Genomic DNA, 21,867 nt, shown 5'->3' with positions numbered 1-21,867 from the left:
TCAGGAAATCGGTTTTCTCCCTCTTCTTTTATTAAAATGATTACATTACTCATTAATTATTAATTATGGTAACTGTTAGTCCCAAAGCATATCCCCGAAAATGTTGGGCAGTTTGCATCTTTGAAATAAAAAATCTACTTGATTATATCTCAGCCAGTGGGAAAAAAAACAAACAAAACCTTGACTATGGATAGTAACGTTACTGTGGATGATAGTTATAACAAGGTGTAGTAGATTAATCTATCCCAGTTTAAACTAAATAAAGAAACAGAAACACAGAGGGAGCTGTAAATGAAACCAGAGCTTCATGGTTTAACGTCAACGATGCAGGAGCTCTTTATGTCTCTGAAGCTGCTGCAGTCGAAGTCAGCAACCACGGTCTTCAGTCCAGCTCTGTAGGGAGTCGTGGTAATCTTGAGCTTCAGTGTGGCCTTTGGCTCTACCTCACCCAGGTCACTGTAAATAGAAAAACATTATTATTTTTTATTTTACTTCAAGCCCTGTTTGGATGAGAACCTAGGCTAGTTAAGCCAACTTAGCTTGGGGGGGGAATAAAGGAAAACGGTTGCCTAGCTTTAGCTAAACTCTTTACAAAAGCAGTCTGTAAGCAGTAATTAGGATTAGCATACTGTTTCTTTTTATTTTTATCTTTATGCAAAATGGAATTGTGAGCTGGAACTATTTATTGGTGAACAACACTTGGTGGCACTACCAACAACATAGCACTGTAAGTTAGAAATGTTTCTTTTCTTTTGAAGACTGGAGAAAAAAAAGAAAATTTAGATTTGTTTGGAGCACTAAAATATGCAGCATGAATCAAAATCTGAAAGTCTTTTGTGGCCACTTCAATTCTTTGAAAAAACACAACTTTAATCAAAACAAAAGGCTACGTATACAAAAATGAGTAGTTAATGGATTATTTCTCTCGTTATTTCCTTTTTGAAGATTTTTAATTCTTTTTCTGTGGCAACATATCAGACACGTGGCAGACAAACGATGGCTTGAATTAAATAAGTTAAAGTTACAAGAAAATTTCCATGAATTTGTTTCATCTTTACACAAGCATCAATAGTTTATGGTTTAAAAGTGTTGTTTTAAAGATATTTTACATAATGAGGTTACTGCATTAACATCAATATTAAACCAAATGAAAATGAGTGAACTGGCAGAGTACAAGGAAAATAAAGAGTTTTTTTTAACCAGTATTATTGAACCGCTGAGATGATGAAATGAAATCTGACTAGAATCAATATTTGTTTTTGTAACTCTCACATAAAAAGCAAATTACTGTTTCACAAAAAGCATCTGGTTGAAGATGGGAAATATTATCATTAACTCCAGACAATCACATTGTTCCTTATACCCTGTGATTGTAATGAGTTAGATTGTATGTTAAGTCTCAGTACTGACCTTTGTATATAGTCTGATTTAAAAAGGCCACATCCAATGACTGTCAGGGAGCAGTTCCTCAGCCTCTCATTGAGCGGGTTTTTAAATTCCACCTCCAATGTCATTTCATGGTTCACATGGACTGGATACAAAACCTAAAAGAAGCACAGATATAGTACAGCATTAATGTGCAGCAAATTATAGAACAAAGTCCAGAATTTTCAGAATCTCATAGAACCTGTTCATCAACTGAGTTCAGGTGACGCTTTTTTGACTGTCAAATAACCAATCAGCAGTTATCGTTGTAAGGCCATGCCACACAGCCAGTCTACCGTATACCATGAACACATACTTTGTTACCAAGTAATGACATTAGTTTGAATCTGCTTTCACTTCCTGTGTTATAAAATCACGCACTTCCTTATATTACACACAAAATTTGGATTTTAATGACCTTCATGGAGATGACTGGTTGCTCTAGGGTGATGTTGGTCTCAGTCTGGTAGTATTCATCACTGTCACTGGCCACTGCTGAAACCTTTATGCTGTCGTAGTTCACCATATATTTACTGTAATCTGCAAAGGGGATCTGGATAGGTATGGCCACATCTGTAGGACATACAGTGAGAGGCAGGAATGTGAGAACTGATCCAGAGATTCATGGTATCATCAGGAAACTTTAATTTCTTGTTTCTTTCTAATTTCTTTCATTTCTGAGACTTGGGGTGGAGTTTGAAGTAGCAGCCTCAAATCATAGAAATCTATATCATTTCTTTTTTTTCTTTTCAAATAAATTACAATGCTGACCAAAATTGTAAGATAAGAACTGCAGACCTTGTCCAGACAGAAGTGTCACGTGCTGCACTTTGTTCAGGATGTTGTCCGCTGGATTGCCGTTGTACCTCATGGCCTGAGCGTTGACACGGACAGACAACACCTTATTGGTGTGATCCTTACTGCTCAGCTTGAGCCTCAGTTTAATGTCCTGGCCATTTATCGCCTTGGTCTCCTGGTGTTGAAGTTACATTGAAAGTTATGTTGAAACCAAGCACACCAGTGTTTTTCTTGTGACATTACCAATAAGTTTGATGTGTCACATGACCCTCTTCCTATTGAAAAAAAAACAAAAGTTGTATCCAAGATGGCCGACATCTAATTGGCCACCATGGTCACCACCCATCTTGAGGAGTTTGTCCCCTCACATATACTAATGTGCCACAAACAGGACTTTAATATCACCAACCATTCCCACGGTGTATCCATATAAATGGCCCACCCTGTACATCAGTGTGACAGGTTGAAGGACTACTGCATATAAAACTGTTCAGTTAATACTAATTCATATCAGTTCATATAAGGACAAATAATGTAAATATGGTAAGAAAATGGTTAAGAGGTTATTTTTTCATGTTATATTAATGGCTTTCATGTTACTTAAGAGAACTGCAATCTATACATCACTGATCGGCTAGTAAGCCTTTTCTTGGATCGATTTGTAGTGTCTCTATTCTCCACTAGGGGGCTTTCGCGCGTTCTCCTCACTGCAATAAACGACTGCACGAGAGACGCAAGTCATAATCACTCTCGTGATTCTTTCCCCCTGTTTTCAGGGGTGTAACATCAGCCGGGATTCCGCACAACACTCCCCTCCATTCACCTCGTGAATGTACACTCTCCGCTCTCTTCCCAGCGAATCCCAGATACTGTCTTAAAGTAGTGTAACAGTGCTCCAATATAATGTTGTACCTGGTGGGGCAGTCTATATGCTGTCTATATTTAGAAAGTTCATGGTTTAGATTTGCTCTGTTAGAATCCCCAAGGACAATTGTGAAGGAATCCAGGAATTTTCTTTCAAGGGTGGTAATCTGGTCAGCCAGTGCGTTGTTTGCATTGGCCTGAGGAGGGATGCAAACTCCAACCAGCATGAAGGAACAAAACTCCTGCAGTGAATAAAATGGTTTGCAGTTGATGAAAAAAGTTTCCAGGTTTGAGCAGCAGTATTTCTGTAACACTGCGACATCAGTACACCAACCTTCGTTGATGTAGAAGCAGACTCCACCACCCTTTGTTTTCCCTGAGAGCTCCGCTTCACGGTCCACCCGATGAAGTTGTAAGCCCGGCAGATTTCGCTCTGTCCCCCAGGCAGCCTTGGGATATTCTGATCACTGCCTGGTCCATCTTATTGCAGTTTAAAGGCAACAACTCAAACATGCCAAGCCTGTATTAAAAACTGTGAAGAAGTGGACTAACGCAGCAAAGCAGGAACTGTAGGACTGTTTTGACTGCACTGATTGGACTGTTTTCGAAGCTGCATCTCAGCATCTGGATGAGCTGACGGACACTGTGACATCATACATCAGTTTTTGTGAAGATGTGTGTGTGTGTGTGTGTGTGTGTGTGTGTGTGTGTGTGTGTGTGTGTGTGTGTGTGTGTGTGTGTGTGTGTGTGTGTGTGTGCCAACTAAGACCTTTTGCACATACAACAATAAACCATGGTTCACTCCTAAACTCCAACATCTTCGTAAGGCCAAGAAGGACTCCTACAGAAGTGGTGACAGGGCCCTGTACAAGCAGGCCAGGAACACACTGACCAGGGAGATCAAAGCAGCCAAAAGGATCTACTCCCAGAAGCTGAAAGAATGGCTCTCAGCCAACAACCCTGCGTCAGTGTAGAGGGGCCTGCAGGAAATCACCGACTACAGACACTCCCCACCCCCTGTGGAAGCAAACAAAGACCTGGCAGATGGGCTGATGGCCATCCGTCGGCTCTTTGTTACTTCGGAAACATGGCTTGAACAATTTCTCTTCAATGACGTAATCCGATATCAACTGATCTCTTTACCTGTCGGCTTCCCGTGGCTGACATGCGACCGGCTATTGCAGATAATAATACAACAGCTTCTTGCTATTTTTTGCTTCTTTTTATCGCTGTGTAACCGATTTCAATTGAAAACCTGCGTGCGCTAGTACCTCTTCCCACGACTTCCCACAATCCTTTGCGGTTTTACCCCAGAATGACGTCACATTTCCAATCTCTATAGAGATTGAAAATGTGACGTCATTCAGGGGTAAAACCGCAAAGGATTGTGGGTACGAGTGGCACACAGGCCGTTTCAATCCTTTGATTTTTTTTTCTCCTCATACTTTTTGTTGCCTTTTCGTCAAGTCTGTCTTTGTACAGAACTGTTTTTGGGGCAAATAAAATGCAAGTAGGGATTAAAACCGCAGAATTAATGATTACCGGTGCTGGAAATACTAGCGTTTGATGCAGTGTTTTGATTTTATTGCCACTGGTACCTGCAATGCGCGACACTGTTTCAGACATTGACCCCCAAGTCCATGAAAGCCCCTGTACCAGACGGAGTTTCACCCTCCTTGCCTCAAACATCCTGCAACATCTCGACCGCCCAGGAACTTATGCCAGGGTCCTGTTTGTTTACTTTAGTTCAGCTTTTAATACCATTGTGCTTGAATTTCTCTCCTCCAAACTCTCCCAGCTCAGCATGTCACCAGCTACCTGTCAGTGGATCACCAGCTTCCTGACAGACAGGAAGCAGCAAGTGAGGCTGGGGGAGAGCACCTCTGAAACTCGGTCCTCTCACCACTATTGCTCCTGCTGTACATCAATGACTGCGCCTCCAAGAACTCGGCTGTTAAACTCCTAAAATTTGCAGATGATATCACCGTCATTGGCCTCATTCAGGATGGTGATGAGTCTGCAGCTTTCCAGGCTTCTAGTTGCTATTCTTAGATAATTCTTAGATAATTTCCTTAAAGGCCCCATCCCATTTCACACTGTTTCAACTGTTTGTTTTTTTTACTTGTCGTGCATTATGAATTTTGACCAAATCAAACACATTCTTGTATTTATATCATGTTGTAATGATACAAAGTTTTCCCAGTCTTGTATTTTGAGTTTCACCTCTTTGATTTTCATCTCAACATACTGGGGTGCCTCTTCTATGTCACCTTGACCTTCTTTTGAGTTCATTCTGACTGCACGTTTGAAGATGGCTCTCTCCTCTGCGCTGCCTGTAGGGAAATATGGCATGTGCTGTGTGAAGCGGGCATGATTGGGGGACCCAAAATGCAGACTCTTGGAGGCAAAACTAAACTCAAAAAGCAGCTTTACTGATTAACTATAGAATGTACAAAACTGAACTGGGAGTTACTGGAAACTAGACAAGCAGGCAGAACACACAGCTGAAGAATGAGGGAGATCACCGACGGGGGGATGGAGGGATTTGGGACAGAGAGAAGACACATGGTGAACACGACTGAACACAATCCACCAATGAGACAGGTAAAGCACAGCTGAACATTGAACACACATGATAAGAGAGTGACAAACTGAAACAGGAAGTAGGAGAAACACACACTCTGAGATGCAGACAGATGAAACCCAGGGAACAGAGGGAGGAGAGAGAGGGGCAGAGAGCCAGGGACAAGAGACAGAGTGCCACACAGAGACATGCCACAGAAGAAGAGACTGACCTAACTGGGGAAACAGGGAAGGACAGAGAGACACAAGACAAAATGGCATATATATGCCATAGAAACAAGACAAAAACATGAACAGGATCAAATAAAAACCAAGAAAACCTAAACTAGAAATACTGATAAACTCAAGATCGTAAGCAAACTGAGCTAGGAAACATAAGAAACTTGTTTGTGTTGTCTGGGATCATTTGAACTGAAACTGCCTTTAGCAGTTCTACTAGAATGTTACCAAACAGTTATCCAAATAATAAAGCTATTGATGTCCAGTTGACACGAGCAATGCAAATGAGCATTGTATGTTTGTTTTACCTTCCCTGTGCTTGTAGCTGTCAGTGATATCAACCCTTTTCCAGGAGTCAACAGCCTTGGTAGAGATGCTCTGACCCACTGACATGGAGTCAGTGTACATTTTCTTCTTTGAACCGTTAGTACTGATCTGAGAAAAGTAACATCAAAACAGAAAATTGTCAATACTTTGTGCAGGACTGCATAATTTAATAAGCTAAAGCCACTGGTAAATCTGCACTTATGTTTGTCAGTCAGAATAACTTTTGTGTTGAAGTTATCGCCATTAAATTGTAGACGATGTAAGTGTGATCTCTGTTTGCATTTGGGATGTTGAATGAGTTTGAAGGGGTAGCCAAGAGAAATATAGAGTGAACATTGGGCTCCTTAATGGTCTTACATCTTGTCAATTAACAACAACATCCATCCATTTTCGCAGGGGGCAGCAACCTAACCCGCTGCTTAACACTTGGCTGCGAACCACTCCAGTGTGAGCTGGAGGCAACCACCTGATGAAGCCAACAGAACCACATCATTCTCAAAAAACAGAGATTAAATTTTGAGTCTGCCCAAGTGGAAGCCTTCTGCCACTTCGCTAAGCCTAGAAATTCTGTGCATAAAAATTATGAACAGAATTGGTGACAAAGGGCAACACTGGCTGTCCAACACCCAATGGGAACGAGACAGGGTAAAGAGCTGCTCTAGTGTTCCGTGACAGGGATGAACCTTGTGAGATGCTTTGGGTGGCGCTGTCACTTGGTGTTCGCGCTCTCTGCAGTAGAGTATTGTGTTGTGTTCAAACACACAGTGGTGTTTTTGTGTAGTTTATCTGCGTAGCAATTTAATCAAAGAAATCTTATTTCATAGTGCAATCTTCACATGCTTCATTCGAAGCAATTTAGAGTCCAAGTATTCACTCGCTGTGTCTTTAGGGTTTCACTTGCTTAGCTTGTAGCCGAGTCGCTAGCAGCATGGCCTCTTCACCTGTTCCTCCTGCACTTTCCTGCTCATTGTGTCAGATGTTTAGTTACTGCTTGGCAGTAATGATACTTGTAACAAATGTAGCCAATTTGCAGGTCTGGAGGCCAGGATCACTGAACACCACCAAGCTGTTCATGTGTCTACCTGCTTTTCCCGATTCAGCGACACACCCACAGGTGGTCAAACTCTGGTAATTGGTGATTCTGTTCTGAGGCATGAAGCTAGAGACACCGGCAACCATAGTCATTTTTCTTCCAGGTGCCAGAGCAGGAGACATTGGAGGAAATTTAAAACTGCTGGCTAAGAGTAAACGTAAATTCAGTAAAATTATAATTCACGTCGGCAGTAATGACACCCGGTTACGCCAATCAGAGGTCACTAAAACCAATATTGAACCAATATTGTAGTTTTCTCTGGTCCCCTCCCCAATCAGACCAGGAGTGACATATTTAGCCGCATGTTCTCCTTAAATTGCTGGCTGTCTGAGTGGTGTCTCAGAAACGATGTGGGCTTCATAGATAATTGGCAAACCTTCCAGAGGAAACCTGGTCTTGTTAGGAGAGACGGCATCCATCCCACTTTGGATGGAGCAGCTCTCATTTCTAGAAATATGGACAAATTTATTAAACCCTTCAAAATATGACTATCCAGAGTTGGGACCAGGAAGCAGAGTTGCAGTCTTACACGCCTCTCTGCAGCTTCTCTCCTCCATCTCCATAGAGACTGTGTCAGCTCCCAAACAGACAAAAAACAAACTAAAAACCAGCAACAAACAACTTAAACATAAACAATTACAAAGAAAGAACAATACAGTATCCACATCTGAACCAAAGAGTAAAACTGTGAAATGTGGATTATTAAATATTAGGTCTCTCTCCTCCAAGTCTCTGTTAGTACATGACTTAATAATTGAACTGAATAAATGAATTGAATAAATGAATCAACACCCCGAGTCATTCTAACTTCCGGATATCTCAAAGAACAGGCCGAGGGGGCGGTGTGGCAGCAATTTTTCACACCAGCCTATTAATCAACGAAAAACCAAGACAGACTTTTAATTCATTTGAAAGCCTGATGCTTAACATTGTCCACCCCAGCTGTAAAACTCAGAAACCAGTCTTACTTGTTATCATCTATCGTCCACCTGGGCCTTACACAGAGTTTCTCTCTGATTTCTCAGAGTTTTTATCTAATTTAGTTCTCAGCTCAGATAAAATAATTATTGTGGGTGATTTTAACATCCATGTAGATGCTAAAAATGACAGCCTCAACATGGCATTTAATCTGTTATTAGACTCAATTGGTTTCTCTCAAAATGTAAAAGAACCCACCCACCACTTTAATCACACTCTAGATCTTGTTTTAACATATGGCATAAAAACTGAACATTTAACAGTGTTTCCTGAACACTGTTTAAATTTACAATAATTGATTACACAGCAGTGGGGAGTAGACTTCATCACAGTAGATGTCTTTCTGAAAGTGCTGTAACTAAACTTGCTGTATAAATTGAATTGAATTGAATGAAAAACATATTTTTCCTTCTGTATCCGAGATTCAACAAACGGACAGACACTCCTTTCCAGCACCTTGGCATAGACTTTCTAGCAGAGGCTGAGGAGTGTGATCCTTCTACAGTTGTAGCACACCCTCTGCTCCCCTTCTTGATGATGGGAACCACCACACCAGTCTGTTAATCCAGAAGTACTCTGATCTCTATGGTTGAGGCGTGTTGACCAAAACAGCCCTACAACATCCAGAACCTTCGGGAACTCAGGGTGAACCTCATCCACCCCAGGGACCCTGCCACCAGGTTGTTGTTTAACTGCCTCAGTGACCTTACTCCCGGTGATGAACAGGTCATTTCCATCATCCCCTGATTCTGCTTCCTCTGTGGAAGACGTGTCAATAACAATAACATATAATAGGGAAACTTGATAAAAATGGTAGGTACCAGATCTTTTAAGGTTAGGATTAAGGTTAAAACTGAGTTTAAAAGAGCTGAAAGAGTTAATTCTTCAGATAAAAGGTAGAAATACAGATTGTATAGACAGACTGTATAGTATACAGCTGGTTATTTTATAACACTGGTACAGACCATCCATTTGACAATGTCAGCGTTGACCTCAGCGTAGACAAATGGTACATCATACTTGACGTCTGTGTCACCACGTAGGATAGCGTTGACTGGGGCTGGACCACAGCAGAATACACCTGGAGCAGCAAAAGCAAAGCTGGACTTTTACAAATTTAACAAAAACTTTTTTAAAGAACCAACAAAATAATTGTTTGTACTTCTCATTGGAATCATTCATTTGTGCATCTGTCTCAGTGCATTCATTTCTAAATAAAAACTAAATAGTTTTTACCTTCACTTTTTTCCTGTGGAGTGGGATCCAAGACCTGCCAGCCATCATAGATACCACCTTTCATGAGGTCTGGTCGTTTCATCCATCCTTCCACCCACACATGGAAGTTCCTGCACAAGAAAGGTGAGCTTTCCAGTTTATATCTCTGAGGTTTTTAAATTGCATAATATAATAGCTCTGTCTGTGTGAAAATATGTCATTAGTATTATCAATATGTAACTTTAACAGACGTTCGTGTTCCTTTTCAAGTCAGGCCTCAAAACTCAAACAGCAAGAAAACAATAATAAAGTTTTCATTTTACTTGCACATCTGACTGACTGTCTGAATGTCTTACCAGACACTTTCAGAGGCCTCCTTGCTACGGACTCCATAGTCATCATAATATTCATCAATAGTGAGGCTATTGTTTGAGTCATGAGCAGATTGAAAGTTGGTGACGACACGGCATGGAATACCAAAGAATCGCATCACTGAAATCACAGACAACAAAATGATCAAGTCAAATGACGTCTCGGTCTTGCTTAAAGTTCATGGCAATACTCTGCCACACAAAAACAACACAGTAACCACAGTACCTGTACACATTACAGCAGCGAACACCCAGCACTGTCCGTACTTGACAGGATAGCAGCGGTTTTGAAACCAGCGCTGAAGGATGCTAACACTACTAGTCCAGCAGGTGGGGCTGCATCCATCATTATAGTTTCCATCCCAGCGTCCCACTAGTACACCTTCATCATCATTGGAATTGAGCTGCAAATCAGACAAATGCTCCATTCTTGCTCATCCATTGGTTGCACAAGAGTAAATTTGGTTTATATTATTATTATTATTATTATTGTTACAACAGGTAGCATTAAAAACTTAACTTGTAAGTTTTTAAATGAAGTGTTAAATGTAAATTGTAATGCACGTGAATTTAGGTCCTACCATGGCACTGATCACACGGCTAACATAGACGGGGTTACAACGAGCAGAGGTGTCACCAGCTGGGTCTTTTCTGTGTTTGAGGTTGGCATCCAATATCTTGAGACAAATGTCAACCATTTCCTCCTCGAACTGGGTAAGAAGCACAAGTTAGAGCTACAATACCAATTGCAGGAAAGAATGTATTATTAATCTGGCTGTAAGCTTAGGGATCTTTGTCATGAATTTGTGACCAGTCAAAAGCTCAAAGGCCACTTTTGTCATGACACGGTGTATCAAATATTCTTCAAATTAAACAGCACACTTTAACGTTCTTAATTCTCTTGTAGAAAAATAAAAGTAATGTGGATTTCTAACAGAATATGCTACTGGTGCGTATTGCTGTATAATTACTATTTTGGACCAACATCAATAATTTTAACTTTTACATCGAAAATTATTGACAATTGCCTTCCAGTGACTGCATCATGGAAACATCAATATTGTTAGTCTGATAAAAGAAGTCACCTGTAATCAGCAGAAAAGTCACAACATCATGTTAGAGTCAAATTATTAAATGTTGTCATTGTGTTATTTAAATTTGTAAGTCTTAGTTCAAACTGTATGATCAAAGACATTCCTTTGTCTCTGACCACCTCTCCAGCCTGTTAAATGGTGGGTGAGGCTGTAGTGTTTTATTATAGGGACATCTATGTGAGGGTTTTGTTTTCTTGGTTAGTAAGCTTCCTGCTTTTATTACCCTTTTGATAAGCAGGAGGTCACACAAACGCACCCCCAAACACAAACACACACACTCACATGCATACACACACATACACACACGTGCTTACACGTGCACACACATAGTGCCTTATCTTTTAGAACCATAGGGGGCTTTTACAATGGGTGGTGCTTGTGTGTACTGTAACTGTTTTCAATGAAAGGCAGCAAGGAAGGCTGTTTATTTGATGCTGGCTAGGAGACAGGTGAGGAGCGTTTAGCTCCAAGAGCCTGGTTCCAACAGCCTCCCTTGCTAGCATGTAAAACCCGGTTCTGTCATTGTCTTGCTTTCTTCATGAGGAATAAGTCTCTAAACCAGCGGGGGCCTGTGGAAGCGCAGACCAGGTTTTTTAGTGTATTTATGTCATATTCAAATTCAAATCAAGTCTTAAAAAATCTAGCGTCAAATCATAACAAAAACTGTCTCAAAGCCCTTTAAATAGGAAGATAAAGAGCCTAAAATGATTTTAAAAAGTGAAAAAACACAAAACAATCAAATTCAATTATTCTACTGATTGTGGCGATTGTGGCTCAAGAGTTGGGAGTTCGCCTTGTAATCGGAAGGTTGCCGGTTTGAGCCCCGGCTTGGACAGTCTCGGTCGTTGTGTCCTTGGGCAAGACACTTCACCCGTAGCCTACTGGTGGTGGTCAGAGGGCCCGGTGGCGCCAGTGTCCGGCAGCCTCGCCTCTGTCAGTGCGCCCCAGGGTGGCTGTGGCTACAATGTAGCTTGCCATCACCAGTGTGTGAATGTGTGTGTGAATGGGTGGATGACTGGATATGTAAAGCGCTTTGGGGTCCTTAGGGACTAGAAAAGCGCTATATAAATACAGGCCATTTACCATTTACTTTCTTCTGGTTTTAATGATTTTGGTTTCTCTAAATAATTATCTGGTTATATTCTTATAACTTTATGTTGCTGAAAATTCACCCTAAGATCAGACCATCCAATACTCAGGATACCTGGAAAAATCCCAGAGGTATTCTACAGGCCTCAGTTAGCATGTTACATCTTGATGTTCTCTACAGTACAATTAGAAAAAGAGTGAACAAGTCTGAGCTGCCAGGAGAAAGCCTCTTTTCTCTCAAAACAACATCGCAGTGCAGCTCAACAAATCACAAGACTTCTGGAAGAAGAAGACAGATGATACCAAAGTGCAAATGTTTGGCCAGAACGATCTTTGGAGAAAAACCAAACAGAACATATTAGCACAAAAACCTCATATCAACTGTCAGTACAGTGGGTTAAGAAAGTCATAAAGCCATGCAGAAAACAAAACTCTGTGTATTGCTGTTAAAGTAGGTTCTAGAAGCTGTCAAATCATTGGATTTACTTAAGTTTTTCATTATGCTGTATACAGTCCTTTGAAGTTTTCACATGACTATGTGCTTCAGCTAATTTCCAAATATATTTTCAGCTTTCTTGCTTCACTCATATTACTAATTGTTACAGGTTTAGGGAAAGTACAAAACTGACAGATAATTGACTAGCTAATCTTCCTGTTTCTCATATAAATCACTTTGTTGTAACTAACATTCAATTTTGCGTAACCTTCAGAATACTGGCCAAATATGGCAGCATAAGCATGGCAGCACTCTGGTGCTGACCTGTCCAAAGATCCAGGGCTGTGAACCTATGTAGTGTGATGTTCCTGTGTAGACGGTTCCCTCTTCATTCATCACATATTCTTGTCTTTCTCTGTCATCGGGAAGATACACCCAGTCATCTGCAGACACATGCAAATATAATGCAAGCATCCTTAGCAAATTTATTAGCAGAATGACTCAGCTTTTATGGTAAGTTCATATATCAAAAACACAACAAAAACCTCTATCTATAGATAATAACTTCTATTAGTTACAGATTGTCTGTCTTTTTTCTTTTTCTTTTGTTTTACTTATCAGGACTAAAACTTTGCTTCTTACCAGAGCACCAGGGGTTGAAGAGCACCACCAAAGTTCCCAGATTTCTTGTTTCACCATGTGTCATTGCAGACAGGGAGTATTTCCCCACAGGAGCGTCAGTTGGTGGGGTCACAGAGAAAGCTACAATGCCCCTCTCCAGGACAGCACTCCTGTCAATCTCATACTTCCATATTGCCTTGGCATCACTGGTATATTTGGCAGACGGGTTACCAAACTGAGAACGTGTTCCATGTCTTTCTGATGGAGCAGAACCTGAAGTAAGGAAGAAGTGGGGAAGAGCACTTGTTACATTTCAGGGATCAATCAGTTTTATTTTGTTGTTTTCTTCAAAAAACTCTACTTAACCTCTTTACTTCCACCAGGTCACTGAGGACTATGATTAGGCAATGGTTGTTAACCAGAGCCTAACCATAATAGACTGCCAATAAGCTGGAGGACATCAACAGGTGATTTTGTAGAGTTACAAATGTGTTATGTTAATTGTTGAGTTCAAATATAATGTTATTTAACTCCTGTATGGACACTTTACCATATTAAGAACTTTTAAACATTATATTGTAAATAGTTATTTATCAGTGGACTATTTTAATGTTTTGAAGCATGTGATGTGATGACAAACAGCGTGGCAGAAAAATTGGCTTTTAAAACCAGTTCAAGTGGCTACCTGTCTCCATAGTGAGCAGGAGTGTGTCTCTGACACTGAAAGGCTGCACCATTTCCAGGGTCAGCAGGAAGGGCTGGCCACGCCTAACAATCAGCTGCTTTCTTGTAATTTCAATGGTGCGATGAGCAGTGTTGTTAGTCACGCAGTGAAAATTCACCTTGTTAATTCCTGCAACAAAAAACACAACATGAGTACAAATGTAATTATCTTAGAGAGCCACAAAAGCAACTATAAGTATGACATGAAAAGCCTTTGTTAACTGGCAAGCTTGAAATTTTACAGGAAGTTATAATTCAGAAATGGTAGTGATGACATTTGAGTCACAGGTTTCCTATCTTACTGTTTTTAACTCTTCTAGGATTCAAAAATATTCAAATTATCTCAAATATCTCAGTTTTGATCATAAATTCCTCTGCAATGACCTCTTTTTAAGTTGTTATTTACTTCCTGTTAGTGCCCCTTTCACATATTAAGGGCTTTTGAAAACTGTGAAAAAATGAAAGTTTATAAAAGAGTTAATAATTTTCAACTATTTTCAAACATCTGTGAGAACAAGATGTTTTTTTTTTTTTTAGAGAATCAATGATTAGCAATCAATATTCACTAATTACTAAATTCCACTTTTAAATCAACCCCGGTGAACTTTCATTTCTCCCGTCACCACCAACTGGTCGGAGCACATAGCTGCCCCTCCCTGATCCTGGTGCTACTGGTGGTTTGACCTTAAGTAGTTGGTGTACGGCTGGTTTGGTGATATGGTTGTTTGTTGTCTGGTATTCATTCACAGAATATCAAACTCATCTGGATTCTTGTCTGACTGCAAACTTTAACTGTCAGGAAAAATCTCTGAAAAAGTGAAAATGTAGCAGACACCACACCTATGGCTTTAAGCCTGATGCCCTCCAGATAAACACCTGCTGATGAAAACCAAGCACAAAAGGCTTCAATCAATTTTTTTTTTATCAATGCATCTTTTTCTCTTGGTGGACTAATAATACAGTAGTACTATGTGAAAGCATTGAGCTACCTGTAGTTTTTTTATGTTTAGCTAGGAAAAAGGGAAATATGTGCATTGAATTGTGTGCAAACGTACATGGAAATAGACGATATACTGCAAAAAGAGTTTGCACAACTCTAATGCTCTTGAACATCAACACAGCCTGCAATCTTTTTTATAATGTCTCCAAATAGTGTTCAGGAATATCTCTTCAAGCTTCTTGAAAGACAAGCTCATTTTTGTATGCTGGCTGCCTTTTGTCCTGTTCTTTGTCATCACACTGCATTGGTAGTGCATTATGAATAATTGGGCCTCATTTGCTAACATTCTTACCCTGTGCAAAAAATGAAAATAAATATAAAAAATCCCAGCACACAAAAATACTATCAGATTTATGAAACATGCGTACCCATATATTTTGTTCTCAGCACAGTGCATATGTCAGTAAATTTAAATTGCTTGGAACCAATAGCTTTGTTACATATGTACACTGCCCCACCCCAATTTCTAAACTAAAAATAGGCCACGACATAAAAATACTGTCAGATTTATGAAATTTTTGTTTTCACCCTCGTGTGTATATCAATAAATCAGAATTGTTTGGAACCAACAGCCTTGTTGAGATAAGATAAGAGATCATGGAATATGTTTCAATTGACAAATGTTTCATGGTCACAGCTGCAGTGATGCAGATGTGACCATGTGACCATGTGCTGGTCTGTTGTGGTGAAGAGAGAGCTCAGTGTAAAAGTAAAGCTGTTGATTTACTGGTCGATCTGACCAGTGGTCACCAGCTTTGCGTAGCGGCTGAAATAAGTCCTCCAAAGGGTGGCTGTGCTTTCTCTAAGTGATAATATTTTGTTTTCTTTATATGCTTTTTATTGTAATTCTGAGCATTTTATGGTTTATAGTGTTTTGGCAATAACAACAATAACTGTAGTTAATATTGTTATTATTATTAAAAATAGTAGTAGTACTTAATTTTAGAGACTCGTGTTTAAATTCCTGAGGCAGCCAGGCTGCCATTTGTTTGTTTTTCATAATTCCAAAAATGCTAACATCAGTGGCTAAAATGCAGCCTCAGACCATGACAGAACCCCCAAGATCTCTCCTCTGTACTGATGAACATTTTAACCAAAAATGTAAAATCTGGACTTTATGTCCACCTTTTATGTAATTTCAGACAAACTGTATCTGTTCTAAATGTACTGTCATTTATATATATTGATAATTCAAACATATAAATATATATTTTATACTCACTGTTCGCCATCGTCTCAGTTATTGGAGGAATCACAGCAGTTGCAGGTTTGGAAAGCAACAGCTCGGCTCTGAAAACAGAGTAGAGAATTCTGTAGCCTCCTGCCTTTTAAAGACCCAAAGATACAGACTCTGACCTACTTAATGAGAAAAAAATTCTGGTGAAACAGGTTTTTGAAAAGACATCCTTCTTTCAAAAATGTGGTCCAACAATCTGTTTCAGAAGGAATGTTTTCTACAGTTTGTTGGGCAAGTTTTTTTCAAAGAGAGACATTTTCCACTTTCTTTGCTTCACCTGGAGGTGTTGTTTTTTATTTTGCACAGGGTAGGAACATTTCCATGCAAATGTTAGCAAATGAGGCCCAATTATTCCTAAAGAACAAGACAAAAGGCAGCCAGCATACAAAAAACTGCTTTGAAAACTAGACATTATAAGAAAAATTGCAGGCTGCGTTTGCACACAATTCAATGCACATATTTCCCTTTTTCCTAGCTAAACATAAAGAAACTACAGGTAGCTCAATGCTTTCACATAGTACTACTGTATTATTAGTCCACCAAGAGGAAAAAAAGATACATTGATTTAAAAAAAACTGAATTGAAGCCTTTTGTGCTTGGCTTTCATCAGCAGGTGTTTATCTGGAGGGCAAAAGCTTTAAAGCCATAGGTGTGGTGTCTGCTTCATTTTCACTTTTTCAGAGATTTTTCCCGATAGTTAAAGTATGCAGTCAGACATGAATCCAGATGAGTTTGATACTCTAAGAATGAATACTAGACGACAAACAACCATATCACCAAACCAGCTCAGCTAGTTCTACTTAAACAGAAAAACTTTAGTTTTAGTTATTAACAAACTGTCAGTGTGATGAGTTGAGAGTTAATACAAATCAATTGAATTCAATTTTTAAAAATTTTATTTCATTTTATTTCCATATTGCCAAAAATAACCTTTTAAGGCACTTTATACTTTACACGCTTTATATTGAAAGGTAAAGAGCCTATAAAACAGAGTGGAGAAAAAACAACAACAAGCAGACAACCCCCTATGAGCAAGCACTTGGTGACAGTAGTAAGTAGGTCAGATCCTGTAATTATATATTTTAAAAAGGCATATAAAGGAAAACAAAATACTATCACTTAGGGAAAGCACAGGGGACGTATCGACCAGTAAATCAACAGCTTTACTTTTACACTGAGCTCTGTCTTCACCACAACAGACCGGTGCGACATCTGCATCACTGCAGCTGTGACCATGAAGCATTTGTCAATTGAAACATATTCCATGATCTCTTGTCTTATCTTGTCTCTCATTTCACCCCTTTCTTTGCTTCACCTGGAAATAAACGTGTCGGTATACAGAGAAATTGCTGTGGGGCAGTATACAGATTCAACAAGGCTGTTGGTTCCAAACAATTCTGATTTATTGACATACGCACGAGGGTGAAAACAAAAATTTCATAAATCTGACAGTATTTTTATGTCGTGGCCTATTTTTAGTTTTACTCCTTGCACAGGATAAGAACGTTCCCACGCAATTGTTACCAAATGTGGCCCAATTATTCCTAACACACTACCAATGCAGTGTGATGACAAAGAACAGGACAAAAGGCAAAAAAAGAGATTTGAATGTCTTTCAAGAAGCTTGAAGAGATATTCCTGAACACTACTTGGAGACATTTATATTGCAGGCTGTGTTGATGTTCAAGAGCATTAGAGTTGTGCAAACTCTTTTTGCAGTATATCGTCTATTTCCATGTACGTTTGCACACAATTCAATGCACATATTTCCCTTTTTCCTAGCTAAACATAAAGAAACTACAGGTAGCTCAATGCTTTCACACAGTACTACTGTATTATTAGTCCACCAAGAGAAAAAGATGCATTGATAAAAAAAATTGATTGAAGCCTTTTGTGCTTGGCTTTCATCAGCAGGTGTTTATCTGGAGGGCATCAGGCTTAAAGCCATAGGTGTGGTGTCTGCTACATTTTCACTTTTTCAGAGATTTTTCCCGATAGTTAAAGTTTGCAGTCATACAAGAATCCAGGTGAGTTTGATATTCTGAGAATGAATACCAGACGACAAACAACCATATCACCAAACCAGCTCAGCTAGTTCTACTTAAACAGACAAACTTTAGTTTTAATTGCTGTCCAACTGTCAATGAAATGAACTGAGAATTAATACAAATTAAGTACAACTGAATTTTATTAAATTTAACAATTTTTAGTTCAGTTTGTATCTATTTCTATATTGCCAATCATAACAACTGTCATCTTAAGGTCAAACCACCAGTAGAACCAGGATCGGGGAGGGGCAGCTATGTGCTCCGACCAGTTGGTGGTGACGGGAGAAATCAAAGTTCACCGGGGTTGATTTAAAAGTGGAATTTAGTAATTTGTGAATATTGATTGCTCAGCAGTGATTGACTTTCCAGACACCTCATTTACCGCTTAGTCTCACTTGCAAGTATGAGATTATCCTCATCTAGAAAGAAAATAAAGCAGAAGTTGCTTTAAGGTGGGTCTAACTTGTGAAGTCACCATGACCGTACACCGTTTTTAGGTCTTGCATTCATTATGTTTCAAAAAGTAAGGCAATGACAGTCAAAATGCTCAGGGGCATAAAAGGGGTTAATGTGTGTTTGATAAGGGAGTGCTTTACACCACTATCACTTTCCCATGCTGTCAAACTCAGTACTGACATCATTACTCTAGTCCAGGGGTCAGCAACCTTTAACACCCAAAGAGCCACTTGGACCCGGTTTCCACGCAAAAGAAAACACTGGGAGCCGCAAATACTTTTTGACATTTAAAATGCAGATAACGCTGTATATATTGTTTTTTTTACCTTTATGCTTTGTATGAACAACTAAAGTAAGTAAAGTTTATTTATTAAGCGCTTTTCACAGACAGGCAGTCACAAAGCGCTGTACACAAATATTAAAATAAACAATACAATCAATAGACATTATACACAATGTAAAAGATCAAATGTAAAGAATGTAAAGAATATAAAATACGTAGATCAACAAAAGGCTTGTTTGAACAGAAAAGTTTTTAACTGCTTTTTAAAAGAATCCACAGAGCAACTAAGGTGTGTTGCTTATGAAATCCATGAAGTGCTACAGAGAAAATTACATTTTATTTATGTAATTAACACATTTTGAACTCTTAAAGAAATATAACAAAAGGAAAGACACCCAGCTGAACTAAAACTATGCTGCTAAAAAAGAAAAATAGATATTTGCAAAATTCTGCCTAAATATGTATTTTACCTGATAAATGTGTGTGGCGGGGCGTGGTCTGCAGCACCGCTGCAGGGGATGCGGACGCACCTGAGCGGCACCTGCAATCACGCCTCACCGGCTTAACGTCTGTGCTATCTGTGCTGTTGTGTTGGTGTGTGTCGAGCTGTGAGCTGCAAAGCTACAGCCGGCTGTATGCGTACAGCAACCATGTGTGAAAAGTGGTCAATAAAGAGATGTATATTTTTATATTTCAATATCACAATAATCTAACAATTTAGAACTACACGTTAAAAAAGAACTAACATAAATAAAATACACTTCAGCTAAATACTTCTAATTTATTTTCCCAAACCACGCCGAGCCGCACTATAAGGACTAAAGAGCCGCAGGTTGCCGACCCCTGCTCTAGTCCAATCATCTTCTCGCCCATCTGCTTTGAGAATCAGCCTTCACTTTGCATGCTTTAAATATCAATGCTCTTTGTCATGCTCCCTTTCAGATTCTTATTCATGCAACCCACCTCTAATTATCAAATAGATTAATTAATTTCTCTACCTCAAGAAATCATGTTGAATACTGATGTCTATCAAAAGCATCTGATGTGCACCATCCAGATGCTTTGTACTTTTGACCTCCTATGGATGGAAAAGCCCCCCCAACAATACTTGCTTTTTAAAGATGTATGCTGCACAATCATTCCTCCCTGGAAAAATAACATTTCAAATAAACCTTTAGTATCCCCAAATTCAGGCCCTTGATAAGTGGATGTAAATGGGCTCACCTGTCTGGCCTCCACTCTGTGCCCTTCCCACACACAACAGTCTTTCACCTACAAATACTCATACCCAGTAAATCAAAAAAGTTGAAACATGGAAATAAACAAACACCTATACAAACACACAGCCACATTTAGCTCTACTTTAAAATCAACAGACAAAAATGAGCATTGCCACACCTCCACTGGATATCATTAGTCTCCTTTATGTTTCCCCCCAATGAACGACAGCTCTTCCTGATTTTTGTGAAGCTCTAATTTAAGCTGGTGTTTTCTTTTTAATACTTGAAATGACTGCTTAATTATTTACTGATTAATAGCTATCCAAAAATACAAGAATATGGACAAGCAAACAACAAAGCCTTTAATATTTTTTGTCATTTCTACATTCCTTTGTTCTATCATAAAGAAATTAAAATTATCCTTTTCATCGATCAAAGACATAACTTCTTAGCCAGGCCTCTTTCTATAAATCTCTACTTAAATAGAAGGTTTGCTAATTTAGGTTATAGATGTTCTGGTCAACAGGGTAAGTGCTGATGTAATAATGTTATCAGGCTCTCAAAGCTTTGCTGTTGCAGAATGGAAAGATTTATAAGCAGAGATAAAAATCGTTCAGTAGTGCTTAATAAAATCACATACAATGTGATTAATGACAACATTTTTATACCATGTAATTACTCAGGAACTATTAATGGTTCATGATATCATTAAGAAAATAAGTAAATAAGTGACTAACAACATATTTAGATGCAAATTTATACATATAATTCATTGAGATATGAGATAATTTAATGTGGGCATGTTGTTTAAGGTTTTATAAATTATATATATATATATATATATATATATATATATATATATATATATATATATATATATATATATATATATATTATATACACACACACACACATAAAGGATTTTAAGATAATCTGAATGTTGGAAGCTACATCATGAGGTCACCATTACCATCACTTTCAAGTCGTCTTTGTGTCATCTCTTCTCTGTAAAAACACAAAAGAATAGAAGGAATACAGCTTTTAAACGGCATCAGCACACTTTAAATACTTCCCTGGGTGAGGGCCAATAGTGTCCTTGAGAGTTCACTGTAGAGGCAGGGCCAGATGTATAAAGCATCTCTGCCCTCGTCAATATCTTGTTTTGTAGTTAGCGTTCATTAACTTGAAACAATGTTTTTGTTTGTTTGTTTTTATTTTTATGCTAAAATAATCTTATGTAGTTGTTACAACTAGTTTTTGTCATAGTTAAAATGAAGTTACCTAATGTAAATAAGTAGTTCTTTTAGATTTAATTACTTATGTAGTTCTAAATTACATTTCAGAGATTTCACAGAGTTTTTATGAAACTGAAAAACAGATGGAACGCTCTAGTCTATAACCTATTGCTGCCTCCCTGTGGAGACTCTTTAGGAGATTATTCTCTTTTTCAGAATTAATAAAATTGGTCTGTGGCTGCTGTACAAAAAGAAAAACTTTTATCAGTATAATAGTTCATATTAATATGATATGAACTATTGAAGTGATAGATGAAACCAGGTGTCATTGTAGGAGAAGCAAATGTGGTAACTGAAGAGACAGATGTTGACTTGAGTCAGCCTGTTGCAGAAAGAGAACCTGATGTTAAACTAATGGATAAAGGTGTGGGAAAGCCAGATGGTTATTAAATTTTGGGAAATTCATGTTTATATTAAGTTGCTATGTGTTTATAGCACAATGACTGAATGTTTGTTAATCCAGCATTAATAAAATAACTAAATACAATACCT

General features: G+C 38.8%; 1 protein-coding gene across 1 annotated transcript; it reads right to left on the bottom strand.

Moving 5' to 3' along the window:
* Positions 1-16,148, bottom strand: LOC146713685 (protein-glutamine gamma-glutamyltransferase 2-like). The gene is made up of 15 exons (XM_085449821.1): positions 16,059-16,148; positions 13,799-13,966; positions 13,135-13,386; positions 12,817-12,935; positions 10,455-10,583; positions 10,100-10,277; positions 9,859-9,994; positions 9,524-9,633; positions 9,253-9,368; positions 6,198-6,324; positions 5,311-5,420; positions 2,224-2,398; positions 1,844-1,998; positions 1,411-1,544; positions 1-456 (listed from the first exon to the last, which is right to left on the bottom strand). Exons 1-15 carry the CDS (start codon positions 16,066-16,068, stop codon positions 306-308), a joined length of 2,070 nt encoding a protein of 689 aa, XP_085305947.1. The 5' UTR covers positions 16,069-16,148; the 3' UTR covers positions 1-305.
* Positions 16,149-21,867: the final 5,719 nt, after the last annotated feature.

This window comes from Copadichromis virginalis, linkage group LG3, assembly GCF_057382275.1.
Source record: "Copadichromis virginalis isolate Kocher_CV1m ecotype Utaka linkage group LG3, C_Virginalis_male_GT1.1, whole genome shotgun sequence".
NCBI lineage: Eukaryota > Metazoa > Chordata > Actinopteri > Cichliformes > Cichlidae > Copadichromis > Copadichromis virginalis.
Note: the sequence above shows the minus strand (reverse complement) of the source record. Positions and strands in the feature narration are given on the sequence as shown.